At 45.3% G+C, this 27,603-nt stretch overlaps 1 protein-coding gene across 12 annotated transcripts in view; it reads right to left on the reverse strand.

The window, feature by feature from the left end:
* Positions 1–27,603, reverse strand: part of MACROD2 (mono-ADP ribosylhydrolase 2) — a 1,364,729-nt gene that overhangs the window by 1,306,724 nt on the left and 30,402 nt on the right. For all 12 annotated transcript variants that reach the window (XM_084824196.1, XM_084824178.1, XM_084824167.1 and 9 more), the window contains exon 3: positions 26,367–26,474. In XM_084824196.1, the coding sequence (XP_084680322.1) occupies positions 26,367–26,474 (108 nt within the window). The remainder of the gene's footprint in view (positions 1–26,366; positions 26,475–27,603) is intronic.

A 27,603-nucleotide genomic window follows, 5' to 3' on the forward strand; every position in this document is an offset into this window, starting at 1 on the left:
CTCAAGACACAGATGAAAGGATTTCTTTTCAAAGCTTTAATCCTTTTACAACTTAATGACTCTTTCAGATACTAATCACCAGCGACTAAAGCAAGGAACAGCAGGGTAGCCTAAGTCTCAAATAGTCAGTTGATCCCCGTTTGAAAGAGAGTCACTTGAAGACCCAGAACTTATGGGCTAGGGAGAGATCCTCCCTCTTTCCCTTGGGTCCATGGGAGGCGGCCATTGCTTGCGCGCCAAATGGGCGCTACGCTTCCTTTCCGCGCCCTCCATCGCTCGTCGCTCTTTGCGTCTGCGTCGAGCGTCTAAGAAGCCCCCCTCCCGCATTCCCTCACTACCCGGGTCGCTCTCTAACTCTGGAATGCTGGCAGGAGGAATCTCTGCCAGGTGCTGAGCCTGTGAGGGATGAGCTGGCCCCTCTCCCACGGATAGCTGATCCTCCTCAGAATCCGAACTGCTCTGAGGCTCTCTGGGCTCAGTTTCCACCCTGATAAGCTCTACCATTGAGCATACCACTGAGCCTTCCCTCCCTCCTTCCAATTGGTTGCTACTTAGTACACCCTTATTTATTTATTTATTTATTATTTCATTTCTATACTGCCCAATAGCCGAAGCTCTCTGGGCGGTTCACAAAAATTAAAACCAAACAACACACAATAAAACAATTTAAAATATACAGAACATTAAAACCACAATATAACAATACAACCACAATAAAACCTAGCAGCAGTGCAGGAGTTTAAAATACAGATTTAAAACAGCAAAGCTAAAAATTTAGAAAGCTAAAATGCTAAAATGCCTGGGAAAATAAAAAGGTCTTCACCTGGCGCCAAAAGGAATACAATGTAGGCGCCAGGTGAACCTCACTAGGGAGCTCATTCCAGAGCCGGGGTGCCACAACAGAAAAAGCCCTCCTCCTAGCAGCCACACGCCTCACTTCCTTTGGCAGGGGCTCACGGAGAAGGGCCGCTGATGATGATCTTAAGGTCCGGGCAGGCACATATGGGAGGAGGCGATCCTTCAGGTAACCTGGCCCCAAGCCGTTAAGGGCTTTGAATGTTAACACCAGCACTTTGAATCGGGCCCGGAAATGGACTGGCAGCCAGTGCAGCTGGAAAAGTACTGGCGTAATATGAGCTCACAGGCAGACGAGAAGTTATCAGAGCATGGATAACTGTAGCTAGGCTATCTCTGTCCAGATAAGGACGTAGTTGGTATACCAGCCTAAGCTGATAAAAAGTGCTCCGTGCCACTGAGTTCACCTGTGCCTCAAGTGACAGTTCTGGATCCAAGAGCACCCCCAAACTACGAACCTGACTTAGAATGGTAATTTATTTTGTTTCCCCTAACTCTGAGATGGATTCCAGCAATATCCTTGCAAGTGCTAAGGAATCTGTACTGACACACCTATTCTGCATAACAGGTAGTTGGCCCAGTACAGCCACCAACCACAGGATTCCCCGTTATTTCCCCAAACTTCTTCTAGCTTACCAAAATGGTGCTTTATAGCAAAATACCAGCAGTGGAGATTGAGGGAATTGGGAGCAACTAAGTGAGGCAAAAATTGGAAAAAGCTGATCTCAGTTCCCATCCAAGGCAACCTAATGCTTAAAAAGAAAGCACTGCATAACATGCATTTTGCCCATTTGTAAAATGTAAGTGGTGCTCAGATACACTATTTGCTGTATAAGCCCTAAAGATTTAAATAACATTATGATGTTGCTAGGGAGAGTCCAATATAATTATTTTAATATAGCATACTTTCTGCACACAACTAGTGTAATATTAAAGACAAAAGGGAAAAATACTGCTGGTGAAGAAAGTATTTTTATATGATGCAATTATCTTTTTCCCATCCAATACAAAATCCCACCTCAGCAAAGAAAAACTGCTTGACATAAAGGAAAGTATGATGAATGTGGTCTCCAGATATTAATCACAGCAGAATATGGTACAGTGCAGAATCCTTGACACTATATAAAATAGTTGAATATGAACTAAAGATAATATAAAACAAAAAAAGAACTGAATACCAATACCCGTCACAGTTAAAACAGATTACCATTACATTTACTCTAGATACATTATCTGTACATTTCGCGGCTAGACTTAAAAATTAATGATTTCTCCATCTTAAAAAACCCAAATGCAACATTGCTAAGATTCAGTTTTACAAACAACTTCACAATTCAAGATGTGAGCCAAGGATGATCCACATCTATTGTGGTAACAGAGCCATTTCCACCCATGTTGAAGGTACTGAGGGAAGCATTCAGAGTCATAAAGCTGAACTAAAAATGTTTCCTACTTTTGCAGCACCATTCTCAAGGGGCAGTAGAAATTCTCAGAATATTCTGAAGGACTCACCAATTCAGGAGGGTCCCCTGAAACTCTGGAGAGGCCTTTCAGGGGACTCTGGGACTGCCTGGGAAAGGAGGGATTAGGGAAGTCAGGTTCTGTGAACTTCCCTTCCACTAGCATGACATTAGCTACTGCCATTTCTCTCTATTCAGATGACACAGAGAACAACGCATGCTATTTCTCCTAGCCAAATAATTTCTTATATGCAAAACAGTATCTGATTTCCATCAGGACACAAACCATTTCATGTGGTACCTCCAATTTACACCTCCCTCCCCAAATTTTGTCAGACTTTCATTCAATCCAATAACCATTCTGAGAACAATGCCCACAAGTATTACAACCCACCATTTTAGAATCAAGACCTATACAAAATGTAGGACAAGAAATGGGATATAATGAAATGGCTCACTTTCTTATATTGTTTCCATTAATTATTCAAATTGGAATTTCTCAAATCACCAGGACAGCTCTGTACTTTTTATGAAGATTCATTACATAAATTCTTTGATGTCAGTCAAGACCTCTCCTTTAGTATCTATAATTGAAGACAAAAGCAAATAACCTTGCTAGGATTTGTTAAAAGCAATTGCCATATGACTTGTAGTTCAAGGGAAGCACACATTTCCATACACTATAGAAAGTTCATTATAGTAGTTTAAGCTTCATACATATGAAGACTTTGGGTTGGGGGTGAAATGCAATAAAATGCAAACAGACTGAAACCAAGTTCATGAAGATGGAATAAAGAAAAAACCATCCAGCTAGATGAGTGATCAAGCCCAAACATTCAGAAGTCTTTTTGTAGGAAACTCACTTAAGTGTAAGTGTAAAATTTTTAGAGTATGTTTTCTTTGCTGATATCTGTTGGTACAGCTGCTTAAGTGAAATATCTTTGGAAACAATATCATATTCATTCAGCTCTTCCTGCAGTCTCTTACTATTCAAATATTTCCATGAGTTTGCCCTTATCGCTTCAGATCTGTCCATGGCAGTCTTCCCCAACAAGGTGCCCTGCAGATGGTTTGGACTTCAACTCCCATCATCAGCCCCAGACAGCATAGCCAATGGTCTGGAATCCTGGGAGTTGTAGCACAAAACATCTCAAAGGCACCAAGTTGGGGAAGGCTGGTCTATGGCCTGTCTAATTTTATATACTTTTTTCCTACTATTTGCCAGTATTGCTAATTCAAATAGCCATACTTCTAATGGGAGGAGAGTTGGATTTTCTCTGGGGGAGGAATCGTTTTTGGACATCAGCGTGGCTCTCCAATGTATCTCTACCTGTGAATTATTCTATTTCACAGTGCTGGAGATTCATCTATAGTATGAGTGCTTCTCTACTCTGGCCACTCAGAGGCCTTGGAGGTAGGGGCTGTTGTTTAAGAAAAATGGGTCTGGCCTCACAGAACTATTTTCCTTTATCTTGTGCTGTACTTTCCCTTTCTTGCTCTCCTCGTCATCTCCATTTTGTTTTCCTGGGGAAGGGGAGTTTGTTGTTTATTCGTTCAGTCGCTTCCGACTCTTCGTGACTTCATGGACCAGCCCACGCCAGAGCTTCCTGTTGTCCGTCGACACCCCCAGTTCCCCTAAGGTCGAGTCCGTCACCTCCAGAATATCCTCCATCCATCTTGCCCTTGGTCGGCCCCTCTTCCTTTTGCCTTCCACTTTCCCTGGCATCAGCATCTTCTCCGGGTCATCCTGTCTTCTCATTATGTGGCCCAAGTACTTCAGTTTTGCCTTGAATATCCTTCCCTCAAGTGAGCTGTCTGGCTTTATCTCCTGGAGTATGGACTGGTTTGACCTTCTTGCAGTCCAAGGCAGTCTCAGAATTTTCCTCCAGCACCACAGTTCAAAAGCATCTATCTTCCTTCGCTCAGCCTTCCTTATGGTCCAGCTCTCACAGCCATAGGTTAATACGGGAAAGGGAGTAGGGGCTTGTATTTGTGTTCTGAGCACTTTGGCCACCCACTGCCTCCAGAGCTGGAGAGGAAAGTTGGGTTTGGCTGTTAACCTGGAGCGAGAGTCGAGGGTAGCAATCTTCTGCACTGATTAACGCACTCAGCCCCCTGAATCCCAGCACAACCATGATGATGATCTCTTCCCCCTCCCCAGCTCCAACTAGAAAGGAAGGTGGGGGCTCCTTTCATCACCTCTGCCAGAGAGTAATAAAGACTTATGATAGGCGTGGCAAATGGAAGTATGGACTCCCTGCTCAAACCTGTTTGTTGGAATACCACTTTTCCACAAGAGTTGCCAAGGCAGTGTACAACACATCAAATAAAACATAAAACCACATTAAAGCATTCAAACATTAAAACCATTAAAAGTAATTTAAATAGCCAAATCGAAAAGATTCCCTTCACTCCTGTTCAAACAGCCAAGAGAATGGAGATTAATCTTAACTCTGAAGGGAGAGCACTCCACACGGGCATCTGACGGGGTCCTCAGAAGGACTGCTTCTGGCGATCTTAATAACTGGAGGGGCTCATATTGAAAGAGGTGGTCCCTTAGATAGCCGTAAATGGCGCAGGGCCTGGCTTTTAAAGTTAAAACTTGAAATGAGTGCAGAGAACAATTGGCAACCAGTACAAATCTACTCATATCAGGGTAATGTGTTCCTGACACGGTGTACTGGTTTGCAGCCCAGCTGCTGCATTCTGCACCAACCAAAGCTTTCAGACACTCTTCAAGGGTAGGTAGCCCTATATAGATGTAAAGGAAGTGTTCACTGCATTATAACATGGCTCTCTCTGAGGCTTTTGGATACCCTGCTAACAAGCCACAGCTTTTCATTCATTCACATGAGTACACCAAAGAGCAAGAAAGCATGCTGTAACACACAAAGAAAATAACATGGGAACTCGGTCAGTTGCCCAGGTGATAGTGAAGCAACGTGTTGAAAAATTCATGGTCACTATGCAGGACCAAAGGTAGTCAAGAGATTCATTTGTAGCTAGCCTGATTGGGAAAGGCAGACTGATTCATGGAATCACAGCACACCCTAGTGAGAAAAATATGCCACTTGTCACAAAAATTAAATGGGAGAATGCTGCTAGAACATGGAGCAGCTTAAAATTATTTGAATTACCCCTGCATCTATACAAGACAAGGTGGTAGTAGAGTAGAAGAGCGGCCTTAATATTCTTACTTACCTTGCATGCTGTAAAATGTATATTCAAATACAATTCATAACTCCATTCCATCCATTTAGCACCGTCAAATGTTAAAATGATTTCCACATTAACTGAAAGCAGAACTAGATGAAATATGAGCACAACCAATCTGTGTTTGCCATGGCAACACAAATGTGTGTGGGGGGGGAATAGCAAGGGGGGGATCAGGGGGTAGATGCAAGAGGTACTGCATTTCCCAGAGCCCAATTATCCCCTGCAATTGTCCCCTGCCAGGTTTACCTCTGGTTTGAGGGCCCATCTGGGAGAAAAACTATTAGAGCCAGGGGGTCATCTGCATGGGAGAACTGACAGGAGTTAAGAACCCTGTCCTCCTGCCAACCATTCTCTGCAAGTGCCTGCTTGTCTTTTTATGAGACACACACAGAGCTGGGAACCTCATCTTTCCCTAACATAGTTCTGCACTGAGATGGTGACTGTGACTTTATCTCACTTAACTTTCATAAATGCTACACAGATTACCATATCACTGGACAGCATTCAAGGATTGATGTACAAATAAATGAAATAGAATGCTGGGGAAAGTGGTACCACCAGGATCAGGGCACAGGGCCAGGGCCCCATGGTCTGGGAGGGCCCCCAAACAACCCCATAACAAGCAGTGACGGCTCCTCCACCTCCCAGCCTGTTGCTAAAAGGAAGCACTGAGGCAGCCAGCTGGTCACTGAACTAATCAGATGCTGCCTTTGGGAGGTGGGGGTGGACACAGCTAGTGGGGGCACTGGAGCAGTGAAATGACAGGCCGTTCATTGTTCCAGTTCCTTCATTGTTTGCACACCCAAAAGGCAATGACTGATTGGTTCAGCTCACTGCTACTCAAAGTTAATCAAGGAAAAAGACCTTTAAAATGGGACGCCATGGAGCTGCAGCCTCAACCGGTTGGCTGCCAGAATGATTCTTTTTAGCAGTGGGCCGGGGCGGCGGGGAGGAGGAGGAGAGGAGCCAAGCCAAACAGAGCCACCCCTGCCCCCAAAGGAGGGCTGGCAGGGCGAGGCTAGCCAGGGGGAGAGGGCTCCTGAGGAAAAAACTTGTCTAGGCACCACAAACCTGACAGCACCTCTAACTAAGAAACTAGAGTTCAGAGACAGAGCACATTTTTCACCAGAAGACAAGCCCAGATTCAGTCCCCAGGATCCTCCAGTAAAAAGGATGTTAGGTAGCTGAGTTGGGAAAGATCTCTACTTAAGTCTTTGGAGAGCCATTTCAATTCAGAGTAGACAATACTACACTAGATGGACTAATGATGTGATTCAATAGAAGAGATCTTCATGCAGCCAAACTAAACCAGGACCCAGCTTCGGGAGAAGATGCAGAAGATTTTTGCCATTTTGTACCCTCAGTCTGGGGAGATGGCTTCATCCCAGCCTCCTACAGTCAGCTCCTGGTATGGTCCATCATTGCCTCCTTCCTTCAGTCTAACACCTGCCCCCACCAAGCAAACTCCAGAGCTTGGGGTGGGGATAAATACCCGATACTTCTCCCTTCATCCCAAGAGCTGAGCAGGAATAAGGAGAGACGGAGAGCCAGTTTGGTATAGTAGTTAGTGTTGGACTGAGACTTGGGAAATCCAGGCTCTAGTCCCCACATGGTCATAAAGCTCACAGGGTGACTTAGGACCAGTCACTGACTCTCAGCCTAACCTATCTCATAGGGTTGTTGTGAGGATAAATTGGAGAGGAGGAGGACCATGCAAGCCACCTTGCATGGTCCTGCAAGGGGGGAAAAGGTGGGATATAAACATAATGAAACATATTAAAAATAGTACTTCTGATGCTTTGCCAGCCTGCCTTCCCCCCTCCACTAACAAAAAGCATCACACTCTCCAAAGATAGGTCCCAGTTTAGTTTTCCTATCACATTCTCTCTTTGACATGCTCAGAATGTGACATGATAATTAAGGAGTGACACACACACACACACACACGTGTGCAGCACAGTCACAGAGTGGCCTAGTTCAGACATACATATCCGGCTTGCTAAACCATAGTTTATGAAGCCAGGAACAAGTTTGCTCCCCCGTTGTGTCCTCCCTGGTGTTACAGCTTTGACACATCAATCTTGGTTTGCTTAAACTACAGGTTCCCATTGCATATGAAACAGGGACCTGTAAATTTAATGTTAGTGTACTAACCAGAATATTAAATTACATTCAAAAGTTATGAAGCCTGTATTCAGAGTAGTACAAGGACATGAACTAAGCTTATCTAATTCCATGACTTTGAAACTTAAATGTCTACATATAAGGCTAACTTCCTCACATTTTCGTGAATATGCTGCATCTCTGGAAACAGGAAACAAATTGAGTCAAATTCAATTAGAGCAAAGCAATAAGTTACATTATTTGGATGATTGGCTTTATGTTTCACTTCATTTTATTCTCCATTATCTTAATTGATACAATTAACACAGCATTTTTCTTGCTTCAGCATAAGATCATCCATGAATCCTGAAATAAACTCAAAACAATAAGCAAAAAGCAATCAGAACAGCTACTTCACAAGACTGTTTTAATCCCCCCCATTTCTTATTTTAAAATTATTCTACTTTCAAGCAATTCTTTCCAAAGATCAATATATAAAACATATAAATGCAGACTTCCTTGCAACATTATTTTTCTCTCACATGTAGGTAGGATTGCAAAGCTGGCCACTGGTAACAAAACTTGCCCCACCAATTGCTCGTAATTCCTAATGAAGTTAATAGAAATTGTAATGTATATGAAGCGTCTTTGTTGTTGTTGTTGTTTATTCAGTCAGTCGCTTCCGACTCTTCGTGACTTCATGGACCACCCCACGCCAGAGCTTCCTGTCGGCCGTTGCCACCCCCAGCTCCCTCAAGGTCAAGTCCGTCACCTCCAGAATATATATGAAGCTTCTAACACATACAATTTAGCTAAAATACAGTCCATATTATGCATGGTGTCTTAACAAGATGCAGGATATCTACCACAATTTCTCCTTAAACTGTATCAGCTCTTTTTAAAATGGGTTACTCTTTTAAAATGGGTAAATCTTTAGAATTTGAAAATCATAGCCTCCGGAACTATTGCCACCGAACACCTATTATAACAGCAATAAATGTAATTACAGTGCATTCACCATGTTATCATTGATTAACAATGCAATGCAATGCATGTCAACTCAGAAGTAAATCCTACTGAGTTCAAAAAGATTTACTCCCAGGAAAGTGTGTGTAAGATTGTAGCCTGTGGATTAAATCCATCATCATGCTAGAAGAAGTCCACTAATACAAAGACAGGTTGCTACCTGTAACTGTAGTTCTTCGAGTGGTCATCTGTGCATTCACACAAATGGGTTCTGCACCTGCACAGAAATTTCTATAGCTGAGGAGTTTGGGCGGGAACCCTTCCCCCACCGTCCCACTGCACATGTCCCTAGTGGGTTCCTGCTTCTTCCCTCAGTTCCTTGAGACCGACATCATAGCCTTGGAACCAATAGGAAATACCTTTGGTACCCAACATCAAACTGGAGTATGACACCAAAGAGGGTACAGCAGGTGGGTTGTGTGAATGCACAGATGACCACTCGAAGAACTACAGTTTATTTTATTCATTCATTTCTATACTGCCCAATAGCCGAAGCTCTCTGGCAGCAACCTGTCTTTCTTCTGTGCGTCACACATATGGGCAAGTAGCAAGCAAACTTTCAAGGTGGTGGGTCAGTGTCCTATTGCAACAACACAGAAGAGAGGACAGCACAACTAAAAACACAGTCAGCTCTAGCCTGAACATCCAGTCTGTAATGTCTGACAAAGGTAGACAGAGTCAACCAAGTTGCCACATGACACAGTTCAGGGATGGGAACCCCTCTGTTGAATGAGGCTGACATCACTACCTCACGAGTAGAGTGAGCTCGGACTGGGGCAGACAGTTCAAGCGCAGCCAGCTCATATGACAGCTCGATATCTTGACGACCCAGGAAGTGAAACACTGAGTCAAGAGAGGCTGGCCTTTGCGCTTGCTACCGTAGCAGAAAAATAATCAAGGCGAAAGTTTCAACTGCTCAGTCCTTGACTTGTAAAAGGCCAAAAAGCACAACGAGCATCGAGCATATGCAGGGCTGACTCCAAATGTGTGGATTTGTAAAGTAAAGAAAGCCAGCAAAACAATGTCCTGATTTAAATGAAAGTCCAACACAACTTTTGGCAGAAAGGCAGGATCAGGTCTGAGCACCACTTTCTCTCAGTGAAAGGTGAGATAGGGCTGGTCTACTCTGAGTGCACAGAGTTCACTAGCCTGTCGTGCAGATGTGATAGCCCCCAAGTACGCCACCTTCTAGGAAAGAGGGCGTATGTCTGCAGTTGATAGTAGCTCAAATGGCTTCAATGGAAGTGCCTTAAGCACCAGAAAAAGATGATGAATGTAGTGTATGGTTAGGTTCATGCTGGGAGAGGCGCTATGTCAGGTATTATGGTCCCAAGCCATGTAAGGTTTTAAAGGTAAAAAAAACTAGCACCTTGAATCAAGTTTAGAAAAATACAGGCAACCAGTGCAAGAGGACCAGAATCAGTGTTATATGTTCAGACCTTCTTGTCTTTGTTACCAAGCTGGGCACCGCATTTTGCATGTGCTGCAGCTTCTAAACAGCCTTCAAAGGCAGCCCCACATATAGTGTGTTGCAGTAATCTAACTTGGAGGTTACCAGAGCGTAGACAACTGAAGCCAGGTTATCTCTGTCCAGATAGGGGCATAGCTGGGCCACTAACCAAAGTTGGCAGAAGCCACTGTGGCTCAAGTGACAAAGATGGCTGCAGGAGGTTACCCAAGCTATGAACCTGTTCCTTCAGGGGGAGTAAAACCCCATCCAGAACAAGTTGAGTACCCTCCATCCATCAGGAGAACCACCTACTAACAGCATCTTAATCTCGTCTGAACTGAGTTTCAGTTTATTAGCCCTCATCCAGGCCATGGTAGCAGCCAGGCACCAATCTAGCACATCCACAGCCTCACCTGAGGAAGATGAAAAGAAGTAGAGCTGCGTGTCATCAGCATATTGATGTCAACACACTCCGGATGACTGCACTCAGCAGTTTCATGTAGATGCTGAATAACATGGGGGACAAAACGAACCCCTGAGGAACCCCATACTGGAGAATCCACGGGGACAAGCACCACCTTCCAGAGCCAACTCTCCAAGTAGGAGCAAAACCACTGCAATGCAGTACTCTCCACTCCCAATTCAGACAATTGTCCCAGAAGGATACCATGGTCAATGGTATCAAAACTCACCGAGAGATCAAGGAGAATCAACAAGGTCACACTCCCCCTCTCTTTCTCCTGACATAGATCATCATACAGGGTGACAAAGACTGTTTCTGTGCCAAAACCCAGCCCGAACCCCTACTGAAATGGATCCAGATAATCAGTCTCATCCAAGAGCGTCTAGAAATGCATGGCAACTATCCAGTCAAGTACATTGCCAGGGAAAGGAACATTTGCCACATGCCTACAAATATTAAGATTTTCTGGGTCTAGGGAGGATTTTTTCAGGAGTGGTCTCACCATTGCCTCTTTCAGGTGGCCCGGGACCAATCCCTCTGGCAAGGAGGCATTAATCATCTCCCTGGCCTAGCCAGCTGCTCCCTCCCTGCCTGTTTTTATGAGCTAAGAGTGGCAAGGATCCAATACAGAAGTGGTTGCATGAACCTGTCCAAACACTTTGTCAATGTCCTTGAGCTGTACCAACTGCAACTCATCCAAGAAAACTGAACCAGGCTGTGTTCTGGACACCTCACCTGATTCACCTGCTGCAATACTGAAGTCTAAGGCCTGGCAGATGCAAGAGATTTTATTCTGGAAGTGCTTAGGAAATGTGTTACAGCAGGCCTCAGATGGATCTACAGTGTCGTTAGGGCCAACATGACCCTGAAAACCTCTGTTGGGCAACACACAGAAGATTCCATAGCTGATTCTTTGTTGCCCTCCCTGACCATGAATATGCATGACCAATGCACATACCAATGTTCAACTACATCCACTAGGAGTTTTTCTCCATCTGCGCTCAAGCCGTCTCCTATTTTGCTTCATCACTCTCAGCTCTGGTGTATACCTCAGAGCAGAATGAGTTTGATTTTGGTGAGGGTGCTCAGGAACAATAGTGTCAACCCATGAGGCTCACTGGGGGACTTTGGGCTAGTCACTGACTCTCAGCCTAACCTACCTCAAAGGATTGTTGTGAGGATAAAATGGAGAGGAGGAGGATCATGTATGCCACCTTGGGCTCCTTGGAGGAAAAGGTGGGATATAAATGTAACCAATAAATAAACTCTATAATTCCCATTTAGGGCTGCTTCACATATTATGAAGACAAATGTGTTTTGGGGCGGGGGGGATACAGTTTTAGCATATAAATGTTAAAAAGCCTAATATGTGAAGTAGGGATGGATGGACCCATCTCCGTCTAGGGCACGGGAGAGCAAAACAAGCTGCCCCACCCGCTCGATGAGCATCCCTGCTCACCCCACCCACCCGCTGAACCATGCGACACACCCCTCCTCTCCATGCCAAGGACTTCGGCAGTCAACTCTTGTGCTTTATTGTCACAAGGCCTTGACTGCCAGAGTCCTCAATGTGGCACATCCCCCAAGCGCTGTGGCCCTGTCCTCCTCCTGAGTGAATAGTTTTCCAGCTTCAGATAGTATATAATTTTGTGTCTACACTCACATTTTGGATAACCTTGTTAGAAATTTCCAGAGGGGTAGCTGTGTTAGTCTGATGCAGTAAAAACAACAAATAGTCTTGTGGTATCTTAAAGACTCACACATGTATTCTGACATAAGCGTTCATAGACACTGCATCTGATGATGTGGGCAATGTTTACAAAAGCTTATGCCAGAATAGATTTGTTAGTCTTTAAGTTGCTACAAGACTATTTGTTGTTCTTGTCAGAATTGTTTATCTCATTTTTAGAACTATATATCAGTTCACACAATCATGGGAAGGAATGCCTGTGTCAGGGATCCCATTATGACCTGAACCTCCTGAGCAACTCCTTAAGGATCTCTTGCCTCCTTAAGAATCCTACCTTCCTTCTTTTACTTTCCCCTTCCCAATAACATGGGGTTTAGGCTGCAGACATGGGGTGACTGGCACTTCAGATACTTGGGTGTTAACAACAACAGTTTACTGTAAATTAAAGCAAGCAATTCACAACTAAAGGTATTTATACAATAGAGGCATTAAGAGAAAATAAAAGTTGCAAAATGCAAGTTCCTTTACTCTAGCTGCACTTAGACTTCTTTAGGCTGCTTCTTCCTGCTCACTCTTCATGCTCTGGTCTCTTTGACTCTGCTCTTACTGGCTCTATCATTCTCTTTATATATCGTCCACCCTCAAAACCGAAAGTACTGCTTCAAATCTGAAGAAATGAAACTTAACTGGGGAAATGAAACTGAAACTTAACCTGGGAAATGAAACTACTCCTCTCAGGGTCACCCTTCCCAACAAAAAACTGCAGGCCTCTAAGCCTGACCTTTTTTCCCCTTTGCCTCCGTAGGCTTCAAACCTTCACAGCTTGACTCCTGGTTCACATTTTAACTGTCCACACGACAGCAACCTGAGGATGATTAGGACTGGCCATGCTGACAGAAGTGTGCTTTATGGACAAACTTTTACATGATTCTTCAGAATCGTAACCATAATTATTTATTTTTCTTCTGTTACACAAACAACGGTGCTATTGATTTCTCGCCACCACCACCACCACCACCACCAGGCCTTCCCTGTGGACTTCTGCCTGGCAGACTGCCAGTCCCTGCAGGACCAGGCCCCCAGGTACCGAGCCAGCTGTGCTGCTCCACCTGCCCCTCCCTGGAGGGGCTACATAAGCTGGCTGGCTGAGGTGGCCTGGGAGAGCCAGGGCCTGCAGGAGAAGGCACCACCACCACTGGGGAAGAGGCATGCCTGCTGCTACCACCGCCACCACCAGGCCTTCCCTGTGGACTTCTGCCTGGCAGACTGCCAGCCCCTGCGGGACCAGGCCCCCAGGTACTGAGCCAGCTGTGCTGCTCCACCTGCCCCTCCCTGGAGGGGCTATATAAGCTGGCTGGCTGAGGTGGCCTGGGAGAGCCAGGGCCTGCAGGAGGAGCCACCACCACCACCACCAGGGAAGAGGCGTGCCTGCTGCTGCTGCTGCTACTGCCACCGCCGCCACCACCACCACCACCAGGCCTTCCCTGTGGACTCCGGCCTGGCATTATTTTTAAGGGGATTTTAATTGTTTTGGGGGGGGTGTTTTTCTGGGGGATTTTGTTGTGTTTTTAGGGGTGGGTAGCCTGCCTGATAAGCGGGAGCGAGGGGGCATGTGTCCACCTGATGGAGGCAGTGGGGGGAGTGTTGGGGGCCAGAAGATACTGAGGCTGGGCGGCAGGAGCTGGCGGAGCGCTAGGGGCAGGCCATGCCAGGTAAGGGGAACGAGGGAGAGATGTGTAGTATCTGTCCCCTGCTCCGGGCCTGCCCAGAGCCAAAGGATGGCTGGGGGAGGCGTGACTCCATCTTCTGGCCTTCATTTGCTGCTCTGCAATGCCAGGTCTGTTACCCAGAAAACCTCCCTCATCCATGACATGATTCTGGATGAGGGTGCAGACCTGGCATGTATTACGGAGACCTGGCTGGCCGAGGCTGCTGCTCCAACCCTTGCAGCCATGTGTCCAGCTGGATTTTCGTATGCACAGCAGCCGAGGGCTGGGGATCGGGGAGGAGGAGGGGGAGTGGCTGTTATCTACCAAGAGTCCTTGGTCTTCACCAGACCCCCTCTCCAGGAGACCAAGATTGCTGAGTGCATGTACTGGAGGTTGGGCCAGAAGGGCAGTCTGGGGATTCTGCTCGTGTACCGTCCACCCCGCTGCACGACTGACTCCCTGGCCGAGGTGCTTGAGGTGGTCTCTGATGTGCGTGTACAGTCCCCTAACTTATTGGTGTTGGGGGACTTCAACGTACATTCAGAGGCCATCCTCACAGGAGCACCTGGGGACGTCATGGAGACCATGGCCTCCTGGGAGCTGCACCATATTCTAACTGGGCCCACCCATGTAGCCGGTCATGCACTAGACCTTGTGTTTGTTTCTGGAGAAGCAGGGAGTGATCTGGAAGTCGGGAGTATATCCACCACCCCCTTGTCATGGTCAGATCACTATCTGGTGACGTTGGACTTCTCGGTTGCACAACCCCTCCCGCAGAGGTGGAGGACCCATTAAAATGGTCCGCCCCAGGCGTCTTATGGATCTAAATGGATTCCTGAACGCGCTTGGGGATTCTCTGGGGCACTCCAACGGCCACTCGGTCGAGACCCTGGTGGGTGGGTGGAATGCCGCAATCACTGGGGCATTAGATCAGGTGGCTCCGAAACGCCCTCTCACCCTGAACAGGGCTCGGACTGCACCATGGTTCAATCCGCGGTTACGAGCTCTGAAACAGGAGGTGAGACAGCTAGAGCGCCGGTGGCGGAAGTCTCGCTCCAAAGACGATCAGACATGGGCTAGAGCTGTATCTTCAGCCTATCACGTGGTGGTGAAGGCAGCAAAAAAGGAATATTATGCTGCCTCCATCGCGTCTGCAGAGTGCTGTCCCAGGAGGCTGTTCCAAGTGGTCCAGAGCCTGGTCGGTCCTGTGGCTCCGGAACCACTGGAGCATTCTAAGGCCTCCTGTGAGGCCTTGGCAAGGCACTTTGCAGATAAAATTGATCAGATTAGGTGTGTTACTCTGCACGCTGTGGATACAGTTAGTGAGAGGCGGCCTGTGGCAAACCGGTTTTGTGGGATCGGTTCCAGCTTCTTCCTCCTAATGAAGTGGACAAGGTGCTTTCATCTGTAAGGCCGACCACCTGCTTACTTGATCCTTGCCCATCGTGGCTCATTATGGGCTGCAGAGAGAGACTGGGTGAGGGGATCAGGGCGGTGGTGAACGCCTCCCTTGAGGAGGGAGTGATGCCATCAGCCCTCAAAGAGGCAGTGATAAGACCGCTCTTAAAGAAGCCCTCCTTGGATCCTCAAGTTCTGAACAACTTTCGCCCAGTCTCAAATATGCCATTTTTGGGCAAGGTGATTGAGCGGGTGGTGGCGGTGCAGTTGAAGGCACACTTGGAAGAAACTGATTATCTAGATCCATTTCAGTCGGGCTTCAGGCCTGGGCATGGGACAGAAATGGCCTTGGTCGCCTTGGTAGATGATATGAGGAGGGCTCTGGATAGGGGTGAATGCTCCTTCCTTGTTCTCCTCGACCTCTCAGCGGCTTTTGATACTGTTGACCACGGTATCCTCCTGGACCGTCTGGAGGGGTTGGGCATTGGGGACACCGTATTGCGGTGGTTCCGGTCCTTCCTCTCCGGCAGGTACCAGAGGGTAGCACTGGGAGAGGAGGTTTCAGACCCGTGGCCAATTACTTGTGGGGTGCCACAGGGTTCCATCCTCTCCCCAATGCTATTTAACATCTATGTGAAGCCACTGGGGGCTATCATCAGGAGGTTTGGGGTGCAGTGTCATCAATATGCGGATGACACGCAGCTCTACCTCTCATTCAAATCTTCACCAAGGTTGGCCGTAGAATCCCTGTCCAAATGTCTGGAGACGGTGAGTGGCTGGATGGGGAGGAATAAGCTGAAGCTGAACCCTGACAAGACCGAGGTACTTTTGGTGGGAGACAAGAGGAGGCTGGGGGATGTTGACCTGGTGTTGAATGGGGTACGGCTACCCTTGAAAGACCAGGTCCACAGCCTGGGGGTCATTTTGGACTCCCAGCTGTCCATGGAGGCTCAGGTGTCAGCCGTGAGCTGGACAGCGCTGTATCAACTCCATCTGATACGGCGGCTGCGCCCCTTCCTTCCCGACCATCTGCTCCCATCAGTAGTACATGCCCTGGTCTCCTCTCGTTTAGACTACTGTAATGCGCTCTACGTGGGGTTACCCTTGAAGACGGTTCGGAAACTGCAGCTGGTACAGAATGCAGCGGCTCGCCTGATTAAAGGCAGCTGCCGGCGAGATCACATCACTCCAGTGCTGAAGGAGTTGCACTGGTTACCAGTTGTTTTCTGGGCCAAATTCAAGGTGTTGGTTTTGACCTTTAAAACCCTATATGGTTCCGGCCCAGCCTATCTTAAGGAGCGCCTCCAGCAGCACCAGACAGGCCGCTTAACAAGATCAGCCTCGGATGGCCTTCTCTCTGTCCCATCAGCCAGGACAACTAGACTGGTGGGGACGAGGGAGAGGGCCTTTTCTGTGGTGGCCCCCACTCTGTGGAACTCCCTCCCTAGGGAACTCCGTCATGCCCCCTCTTTAATGAGCTTCCGTCGTGCATTAAAAACGTGGTTGTTCAGGCAGGCATTTGGGGTGGGTTAGGGTATTTTAGGAAATGTTTTTATTGTAGAATTTTATTGTTTTAAACTGTTTTATTGTATGTTGTACATTGCCCAGAGTGGCTGGGTGACCAGCCAGATGGGCGATTAATAAATTTAATCATCATCATCATCATCTATGCCCCTAGTCCATATTCCTCAGTGCTTCTTTGGGGCAAAGTCACATATCCACACTACTGGTATCTTTACAAAGCACTCACATTTTTCTTTCCTATTTGACAGCTCCCCAGAAGAAAATGGCTCACAGCATTGCTATTCTGTCTTCCCTTGGTTTTGCTTACCTTTTCAAAGAAGCTATAGCTGCTGGCAATGATAGGTCTGAAACACACACACACACACAGAGATTCCAGATGTCTAAACAATGACGTAAATCACACCCCCGCAAGCAGCCAGGATGATCTTTGCAAACTATCAACATGTTTATAAGTAGCTTGCTAAGGCTATGCTGACACCTGGGCATGTCCATCAGAGCCTTTAACATTCTGCTTTCCTTTCTTTCTTGTCCCTGTTCTAGTTGGTTTGTGAGCTTCATGCATTATGCCCTGTTTAAAGCCTATACACACTTCCAGTTCTTCCAATTATGGAGGTGTTCTATAGCAGGGGTGGCCAAGTTGTTGCCATCCAGATGTTGTTGGACTGCCACTGCCATCCCTCACCATTGGCTTTGCTGACTAGGGCTGATGGAAGTTGCAGTCCAAAACATCTGGAGGGCCACAACTAGCATCAGGGGGCTCCATGTGGTCTTCAGGCACTGCGATCTCAGCCTCTTCATCCAAAGACTCATCCTGGCCTGGGTCTGGGTCAGGTATGACAATAACACAATACAGAAGCACTTCCCTCCATCAACATCCCTTGCAAAGGATATGGGCAAGTAAACACAGGAGTATCTGGAAAATCACAGCAGTCTGTTCCTCAGGCTAATTAACAAGTGGCATAAGTGATTATTTTCTCTTATACTTACAAGACAGACATAACCCGAGTTAAGATCATCCACATTTTTTTTTTAAAATCACAAAAGACTTCATGAGTCTTTTCTTTAAAGTGACTTTAACGTGGTGCAATGAAGCAGAATTGTTCACCGTGACTGTTACTTAGTCTCTTAAGCTTTATGACATTCTCCAAGCATTCCTCTGTGCACTCAGGTTGACAGTTATACTTCTGGTTACACAACAAAGTCTTTCACTGTACAGCGAAACACTGCAAATACACCTAGGGGATGGGCTACCTTTTGAAACACTGTGTTTAAACACAAATGGCAAAATCCATTATCCCCAGTCAGATGAACATAAAAGTGTGACTTCCAGAATAAGCGGGATGAGGAAAACAGGCACATTATGCTATTATTTTTAAGGTTAGGATTTAAAGCTCCCCCCCTTTTTTTTAATGTACTCCACTGGCCTCCTATGTTCTAAAAGTATTATGATTACAAGTTTGGTTACACCTATGCTTATCCTGTTCGATGTAACCCAAGAAACAGCTCCATAGCAATAAAAAATGGAAGATGGCCCTCCCTCATAAGGCACAGGGAGTGGCGAATTTCTCTAAAACCTCCCAGTTTAGAGAATGAGCATAAGACAAAGTGTCCCTATTCCCAGTGACTAACACAGACAAATCGTGTATGATCAGCCTTGGATGACCCAGCCAGTTCTCTACTTATTTCTTTATGTCCCACCTTTCTACCAAAAAATGGCACTCAAGGCAGCCAGCCTGCAATTCCTAGGAGGGAAACTGCTGAAATTCCTGTACAAAAGTCCTGTTACCTTGAAGAAGGGTCAACCAGTATTTTTCTCAACTGCAAAGACACACTATGATAAAAAAAAATCTGAAATCCCTTCTCTGATTAGACCCTGGCCAAGTCTGAAAACTTAATGATATGTATAGCTTCTTATACAACCATCACTGCAGAAGAAGTGCAATACATCCAGCAAGTGTGTGTGTGAACTGGCATTAACTAAAGTAAATAACATTTATAATTGGGTAAAAGTTGGCTATTGCTTAGCTGTGAGGCATTAACTGAGAAATAGGGTTGGGAGAAAACCTCACACAAAGACTAGGGACAGAAAGAGATGCAGAAAAGATGCAGATAAGCAAAAGAATTCTGGAAGCTCCTTTAAGACTGAACAGCCAAAGGGTAGCCTAACATTCGATACTGCCTTGAATTAATGGTTACAACATCATTACATATTTCACAAATACACACACTGTGTTATTTATGAAATGCATCCACCCATGAGTATAAGACCAACCAAATTAGTTATTGCACCCATACCTCCAGAATAAAGAGACAAGTATTGGGTTTTAATGAGCAATGACTTGGGATTTGCAATGAGCAAATACAATTCTTTTGTAGTCAAAAGTAAGCCCCATTAAGTTCAGTATAATATTTATATATTATAACTCCTCTAATGTGGGTGTCCTATCAGACTGAGGTAGAAGAGATTTCTTCCTTCTACCTAAACCTTTCCTGCGTGAGCTCTCCTGGCTTACGACCAATGGTCCTCATATTAATCTGCTCAGGAGGGCCCGCCCAACTCAATATCCCTTGAGCTTTGTGGTTTTGTGTGGCTGAATCACGCAAACCCCAGTTGGAGGTCCTATCTCTATCCCCTATAGCCTTGAAAGATGCAGGACTGAGGAAGCATCCCTTCATCTTAACTGATGCCTCAGGGTGCACACTGAACTGTAAATTTTCATTTTTCTTCCCTTGAATTGATACTGCACCTGCCACAAGAGAGAACTAGCCTCTGCTTAGTTCCCCCATATCCACCAAGCAGCAATGCAGACCCTTAATCCCTGCTGCAAATGCCAAGAACAACAGCACACTCCTTATCCGAATGCTGCACTCCATCATCTCTAAACCATGAAGGCAATGAATGAATAAATGATCCTAGGATGTGCAATCACACTCCTTCCTACTGGCAGTAGAAATTGTTTCACATTCATGAAGGGTGTCTAAATGGTACAGCAAGGCTTTTAAACGTGGGATGTGTGAGTGAGAGAGAGAGAGAGAGAGAGAGAGAGAGAAAGAGAATTGGGCTTCTTGTCCCAAAAGAAAAGGGTAAATCTTGAGTGTTACTTGTACCCTCCAACACTGAAGTATCAGAAGGAAAAGAAGACTGCAGTTTGTCTTCCCCAACCAAACCAGATAGGTTGTTGATACCAGCACATTTGAGGAGCCTAGTAAAAAATAGGGTTAGGACAGGAAGACCATCGACCAGATACTGGAGAACTAATATCAAATTTCAATGAATTGTTGGGGAAGAAATGAATCTGTAAAGAGAGAAAGTATTCCTTGTACATGAAGACAAAAAAATGCTACATGGGTTTGACTGTTGCATAAGATCATCCTCCTGGGTTAGACCAAGAATCACCTAGTCCAGCATTCTACTTGCAACAATGGTCAATCAAATGCCTCCAGCACAAGCAAAGCAGGAGGGCAACAACTTCTCTTGCTTTGTCTGTAGCATCTGGTATTCAGAGATACACAACCTCTGGTGGTGGACATTCCACTTAGTTATCATGGGTGATAGGACAGACCTCCATAGGCAAAGCAGGCAGGAGAAGCTTTGGGTGGGTGGAGCTGAGGGGAGGCATTGGGAGTGACGTGGCAGAGTGGATGGGACTTGTAGAGTGCGCACACACGCGCACACACCCATTTAGGAGCCACCAGCCAACCCCAGGAAAACCTCAAGTTCTCAACAACGATCTGTTATTTCAGTTGTGCCCTTCACTACTGCTAAGTAATTTGCTCAATAACAAAATCATAATAAACCACACACAATTCTCTTTTCTGTCTGGGGGAGTCAAACTTGAGGATAGTTATTCAGAGCAACTCTCTCCATCCCTCCCACACAGTTTTTCACTCTTCAACACTGATACAATATCTGAAGAGGCTAGCTTAGCCCAATATTATTGGGCATGCTTCTGAATTAATTTCCTCCCAGAAAGCTACAAGAAGAAAATTTTAACGGTGTGATAAATTAAGTTGCCAAATGAAATGGATTAGCAATCAGTGATAGGCTGTCAGATCAATTTCAGATTTAAATGCCTCCTTTCCCCTCACCTGTTCATTAAGCTCCAGATTCATGGCAACTTCAGTGACTGATTATGCATGAACAAGCTGTTCGTGTGGGGAGGTGTAGCTCAGTTAGTCAACAGACTATACTAACACATTCATTTAAACATAATTCATGGCTAATATATTCAGTTCACAATTCCAATATATAAACACCCTACCTCTCTACCTTGAAGTTTAATTTTTGGCTTGACAGGGATGTGATGCTTCATAAAATTAAGAAGCAGTAAAGCAAACCATAAAGTCCCCGAAGGTCAACAGAAGCAGTGGAAAAAGTCAAGCTGTAAAACTTTCTGTCCTAGACAGTTTAATAATAATTGACACTGTACTTTCAGAATAGCAGAGTTCCTCACACATTATCATAATCTTTTTTGTTTTATATAACTGAATTTTACAAAGCAGTATTACAGTTATTTTTCACATGAAACCTTTAGGGTGCAATACTAGAAGTAAACCTCACTGAACACGGTGGAACGTATGTCCAAGTAAACACTCATAGGATTGCACTGTTAGTGTATCAGTAGAAAACACAGCATTTATTTTATACAACAGATGTTTAAGGCAACATTGCTAAAATTCTACACCCATAACTATTCTATTTTTATTTTATTTTATATTTTAATGTGAGAATTGAATCACTACCAGGAAAGCAAATTAAAAGTCACATTATACTTTCCAAGTGATTTACCAGCCACGAAGGCTCATTTCTTGCAAACACTGCTGCCCAACCAGAGTGATTTATCTTCATTATCTCAGCGCACTGACACTAACACTGGAGCCAATAGGAAAGCAAGACTCCAATTAATGGCCCCACCCCAAAGGTTCGGAGATGAGAAAGTTTATAGCAGTCCAAATCAAGCAGGAGGTGGGAAATGTTATTGCTCTGTTTTTAAGCATGACCTTCCATTAAGGAGGAATAGTCCAAGGCAAACATATTGATTCTAGAATGGGATTTATATTCCTTTCAGCTGCTTAAAACTACCCTACTCGGATGCTCAGGGTTTGGAGCAAGGAATAAGGATACATCTATTACAGCAGCTGTTATCTGACTAACATTTAGTGGCCATAGGTAGGTAAGAAGAAATGCAGAGGAAGGTAGCAGAAAGCAGGCCTTACTGCATTTGTCTGAGGGACACAGAGACTTTTAGCCCAGGCCCTGTATTAGCTACTTGCTGGCAGCCAGGTATAATACAGCATTGTGGTCAGGATCCAACAAGTCCACAGAAAGCACTTTTACGCACGCACATCCACACACACACGGCTGCCAATTTTTCCAACACACATACATGAGCACCCCAGTTGAATCCCCATGCCTTGCTCGAGAGAGCCCTCAACCCCCAGCACCAGCTTTTTGGGGTTGAGGGACAGAGGGCAGCAGGAAGAGGGGAACCAAAAAAGCCCCAGTGCAGGTATAGCACACAGTCCTTTTAGATTCTAGCCTTTAGCTGTCAGTACGATTTCTTGAGCCAGTGTAACTACCTGTATCTAATGTTAGTCTTAACTTCAATCACATTCATTCCACTGAGTCTACTCTAAGTAGGACTAACATTGGATACAACACAGAGACTGCACGACATGTGGAATAGCCGAGCTAGCCCTTGATTTAACAGACAGAAACATCTGTTAAAGGGCGGGTGAGGTGACTTCTGTTACAGATGTAGAATCGGCTGGAAAAAATGTGGGAATTAGCCCAGGGAAACTGAGTGGCCATTCAGAATATTCAAAGGAAGAGTTATGATCAGCAAAAGGAATTTACTACAGGACAGAAAATGTTGTTGCTTTTACCAGCAAGTGAAAATAAGCTTTGGTGAAGTGGGAGGGACTCTGCAAAATCATTACAAAAAGATACACAACTGAGTTTGAGATGCTTGACATGAAAAAAAACTAGAGACACATCTGGCACATAAACATATTAAAGGAGTAGGAGAAGCAAGAAAGTTATGAGATGGTGCCGAGGATGATATAGGCGGAGGAGAGGATTGTATAGTGTTTGTTTTTGCTTTGCTGCTATTGTTATTAGAAGTTTTGTTAATATGTACATAGGATTCTCTCCTCCTCCCCAACAGATGAAACACAATGAACTACACTATTCGGATTTGCAAGTTCTGGCTAATTTTGAATGCAACATAACTGCTGGTCATCCACTACACCCAATATCTCTTGAAGGACTAGAAACATGGAGGAAATGAAGAAGACAAATTAAATTCCTGTGTTTCTACACTTCTCTCAATATTTAAGGGGCGGAAACCATTTTTAAGCATTAGTAATGTATAAGTGACCGTATCCTCCTGGACCACCTGGAGGGGTTAGGCATAGGGGACACCATATTATGGTGGTTCCATTCCTTCCTCTCTGGCAGGTACCAGAGGGTAGCTCTGAGGGAGGAGACTTCAGACCCTTGGCTGCTCACTTGCGGGGCGCCACAAGGTTCTATTCTCTCCCTGAAGTTATTTAACATCTATATGAAGCCACTGGGGGCTATCATCAGGAGGTTCGGGGTGCAGTGTCACCAATATGCCGATGACACGCAACTCTACCTCTCATTTAAATCCTTGCCAAGGTTGGCTGTAGAAACCCTGTCCGAGTGGCTGGATGGAAAGAACTAAGCTGAAACTGAACCCTGACAAAAGCAAAGTACTTTTTGTGGGAGACAAGGGGAGGTTGGGTGATGTTGACCTGGTGTTTAATGGGGGTGCAGCTACCCCTGAAGGACAAGGTCTGCAGTCTGGGGGTCATTTTAGACTCCCAGCTGTCCATGGAGGCTCAGGTGACAGCCGTGAGCCGGGCAGCACTGTACCAACTCCATCTGATACAGCGGCTGCACCCCTATCTCCCTAACCATCTGCTACCATCAGTAGTTCATGCCCTGGTCTCCTCTTGCCTAGACTACTGTAATGCACTCTATGTGGGGTTACCCTTTAAGTCGGTTCGGAAGTTGCAGCTGGTGCAGAATGCGGCAGCCCGCCTAATTAAAGACAGCCATCAGCGAGACCACACCACTCAGTAGGCCTTCTGTCTGTCCCATCAGCCAGGACAGCTAGGCCGGTGAGGACAGGGAGAGGGCCTTCTCTGTGGTGGCCCCTACTCTGTGAAATTCCCTCCCTAGTGACCTCCACCATGCCCCCTCTTTGATGAGCTTCCACCAGGCTTTAAAAACCTGGCTGTTCAGGAGTGAAGTTGGGGTGGGTTAGGGTTTTTTCGAGTAGTGTTGTTTTGTTATATTGTTTTGTTCAGTTGATTATGTAAATTTGTTATTAGTATTGTATGCCGCCTAGAGTGGCTGGGCAGTCGGCCAGATGGGTGGCTAATAAATCTAATGATTAATTAATTAATTAATAAGCAAGCAAGCAAACAGGCAACACCAGAGTTCCTCAATGGTCTGAAAATTTCTGATGAGAAAGAGGGTAGATCTTTCCTATTTCCTCCCCGCCAAGAAATGCTTCCTGGAAAATGAATGATCGGAGCAAGAGGGGAGGATGCTTTGTGATGCATAGGAAGCCTCATAAAGAGGCTTCCGTGGTTTCCTCCCTGCCCCCGGGACTGCCCCCTTTTCACCCTCTCCACACTCTGTTTGCGAGCACAGAGAAGCAGCTGGCGTGGAGAGAAAAGCGCCAGCTACGAGGGGGTGGGGGAGGGGTGGGGTGCATGGTTTCTAGGAGCCAAGCTCGGAGCCCTGGCTCCAAGCTCAGTTCCCAGAAACTGAAAAATCCTATGGCCCTCTAGATAGTGTCTAGTGGCCTTAGAATTATTACGTTATATTAACCACATACATATTTCAAAAAACACCACGGTAATGACAATACTCAGCCTTGATGCAGCTATAAAAATCCTGCCTCATAGACTGAAAAGGGCTTCTAAAAAGAAACCATTACAAAAGGCCTCGCCCACACTTCCCAAAACAGCACCCTGGGAATGCCCAATGAAACCTGTAGCAATCAAACCTGAAGCAGACAAGCAGTAGGAATTCGGGGGGGGGGGGGCTGCTACAGCATCATGCATTAGGGATGTCAGAGAATTCCGCCACAGATCTCGGTGAGGCCGAATACCAGTGCATTCGGCCCCCCGAAATCTGTGGCAGATCAGCCTGCCGCCACCCCGCGGATCCCCCCCGGGACTAGACTTACCTGGGGCGGACGGTTCAGACAGCGGCGGCTCCGGCAGCGGCTTCGGCAGCGGCAGCTGCGACGGCTGGTCTTCCGACCGGCTGCCGCCACCGCCATTTGCAGTCTTGTCGTTTTTTGTGTGTTTTTTTTACAGAGACGTGATAGGCTACGTACCGCCTATCACATCCCGGTTAAAAAAAACAAACACATACGCAAATGGTGGCGGCTACGGCCGCCGCCATTTGCACTCCTTATTTTTCGCCATCTTAGTCTACGTAAATATTTACGTAGACTATAACGGCGAAAATAAAGGGGAACGCAAATAGCATAGTGGGCGCTATTTGTGTCCCTTTTTGATTCGTCGTTTTAGCCTATGTAAATATTTACGTAGGCTAAAACAGCAAATCAAAAGGGGATGCAAATAGCTCCCACTAAGCTATTTGCGTTCCCCTTTATTTTCACCGTCATAGTCTACGTAAATATTTACGTAGACTATAACGGCGAAAATAAAGGGGAACGCAAATAGCATAGTGGGCGCTATTTGTGTCCCTTTTCGATTCGCCGTTTTAGCCTATGTAAATATTTACGTAGGCTAAAACAGCAAATCAAAAAGGGATGCAAATAGCTCCCACTAAGCTATTTGCGTTCCCCTTTATTTTCACCGTCATAGTCTACGTAAATATTTACGTAGACTAAGACGGCGAAAAATAAGGAATGCAAATGGTGGCGGCCATAGCTGTCGCCATTTGCGTACGCGTTTATTTTATTTTTTTTACCCAGAGCCCTCCACGGCCGGAAATCAGGCTGCGGATGGCTCTGGCCTGGGCCTGGCCGGCTGCTCCGCGGAGCCGCCGCAGAGCACAGCCGGCCATCGAGGATTCCAGGGGGGAGGACCGGATTGCCTCCCCCCCGTCGAGGATTCCCGGGGGAGAGACGGAATGCCTCTCCCCCCACCACCATGAACATAATCCACGGAAAGGTACGTGACTTTCGTACATCCCTATCATGCATAGCTTATTGCCTCTCCCCATGACCAGCGGAAACAGACTAAATTAAGCATATTAACAAAATACATCTACATTGGCTTAATCCACATTCTCAACATTTGGATTTTCTTGGCACATCCTTTGCGAAAACCCAATACGGTATTTCTTTTTTATTACCACTGTCTACATCCAGTTCTGCACGTGGAGATTATCCAGGTATATTTTGTTGTACATGCAAATATTTAAAACTTAATATGTCATATGAAATATTTTAAAACCTACCAGCATTAACTATGGCATCAATCTCAAGCACCGTGATATCGCCTCTGTAGAGGGAGACTTTCTCACTCAGACCTTTCTGCACCAACGAAGCTTCTTTAGTGTTTTCTTCTGTAAGAAAATGGAGAGAGCTTAACATACACAAAACATACGAACTAGTAGCACCACGCACTGGAAAATGAAAAACCAGAGTTTACAGTAGTGGATTCTTTTATTATTACTGTTGTAAGTTTAATACTATAACTATTAAAATAAAGTCTACTAATTTGTATACTTTAACTGGCAAGCACTAATACTTACTGGATACGAATTTCTATTAGTGCTATTCAATTATCAATTTTAAATAGCTACATGCATACAAAGTAGACCAATACCAAATTATCTGGCCTGATATTGTCTGGTATAGCCTTCCCCAACCTGGTGCCATCTAGAAGTGTTGGCACTACAACTCCCAGCATCACCCAGCCAGCATGGTTGGGAAAGGCTGGTCTATTGGATCGCCCAAGGTCTCAGGGCCAAATTAGACATGGCATTAGGAAATTCACGGTCCAATCTTCCATGTTGTTGTTGGTTTTTACACAGTAAAAGCAGCCATGGGGTGGAATTGGATTAAGCTCAATACCAAATAAGGCAGTTTTGCTTCTTTAAAAAAATAATTTTCTATTGGTTACGATGGGTTGTATCCAATGCTATTCTACTTTAAAACCCATTTATTTCAATTGTACTATTCTTAGTAAGACTAACTTTGGATTTAACCCCATGTTGGATCACCATATTTGCATTGTTGCCCAGACATTATCTTCTGCTCACTTCCAGTGTACACACATGGCTACATTATCTTCCTCCTATGTCTTCTTTCCACCCCATTTAAAAAACTAATCAATACAAACGTCTATCATTTCAATGGATTTCATCATCATCATCTTCTAATTTATATTCCACTTTTCCACAAAAAGTGTTCAAAGAGGCTAACAAATCAGCAGTACAAAAACAAAAAAGCATACCAATATATCATTACAATAATAAACAATTCATAACATTATAACTTTTCAAGTTAATTACAAAATAGGATATTAAATATTACAACACAACATCAATTATGTTTCAGTAATGTGTAAACCAGAGCCAAATAAACTAAACCTTTCCTATACTAAGGCTTTAATAAACACTACAAAGTGCAAACAGCTATGCCAGGAAAACAAATATAAGAAAATAGCAACCAGATTTCTTAACAGCCTGA

Source organism: Heloderma suspectum, chromosome 1 (assembly GCF_057233095.1).
Source record: "Heloderma suspectum isolate Gila_16-S chromosome 1, 16-S_ref, whole genome shotgun sequence".
NCBI classification, from domain to species: domain Eukaryota; kingdom Metazoa; phylum Chordata; class Lepidosauria; order Squamata; family Helodermatidae; genus Heloderma; species Heloderma suspectum.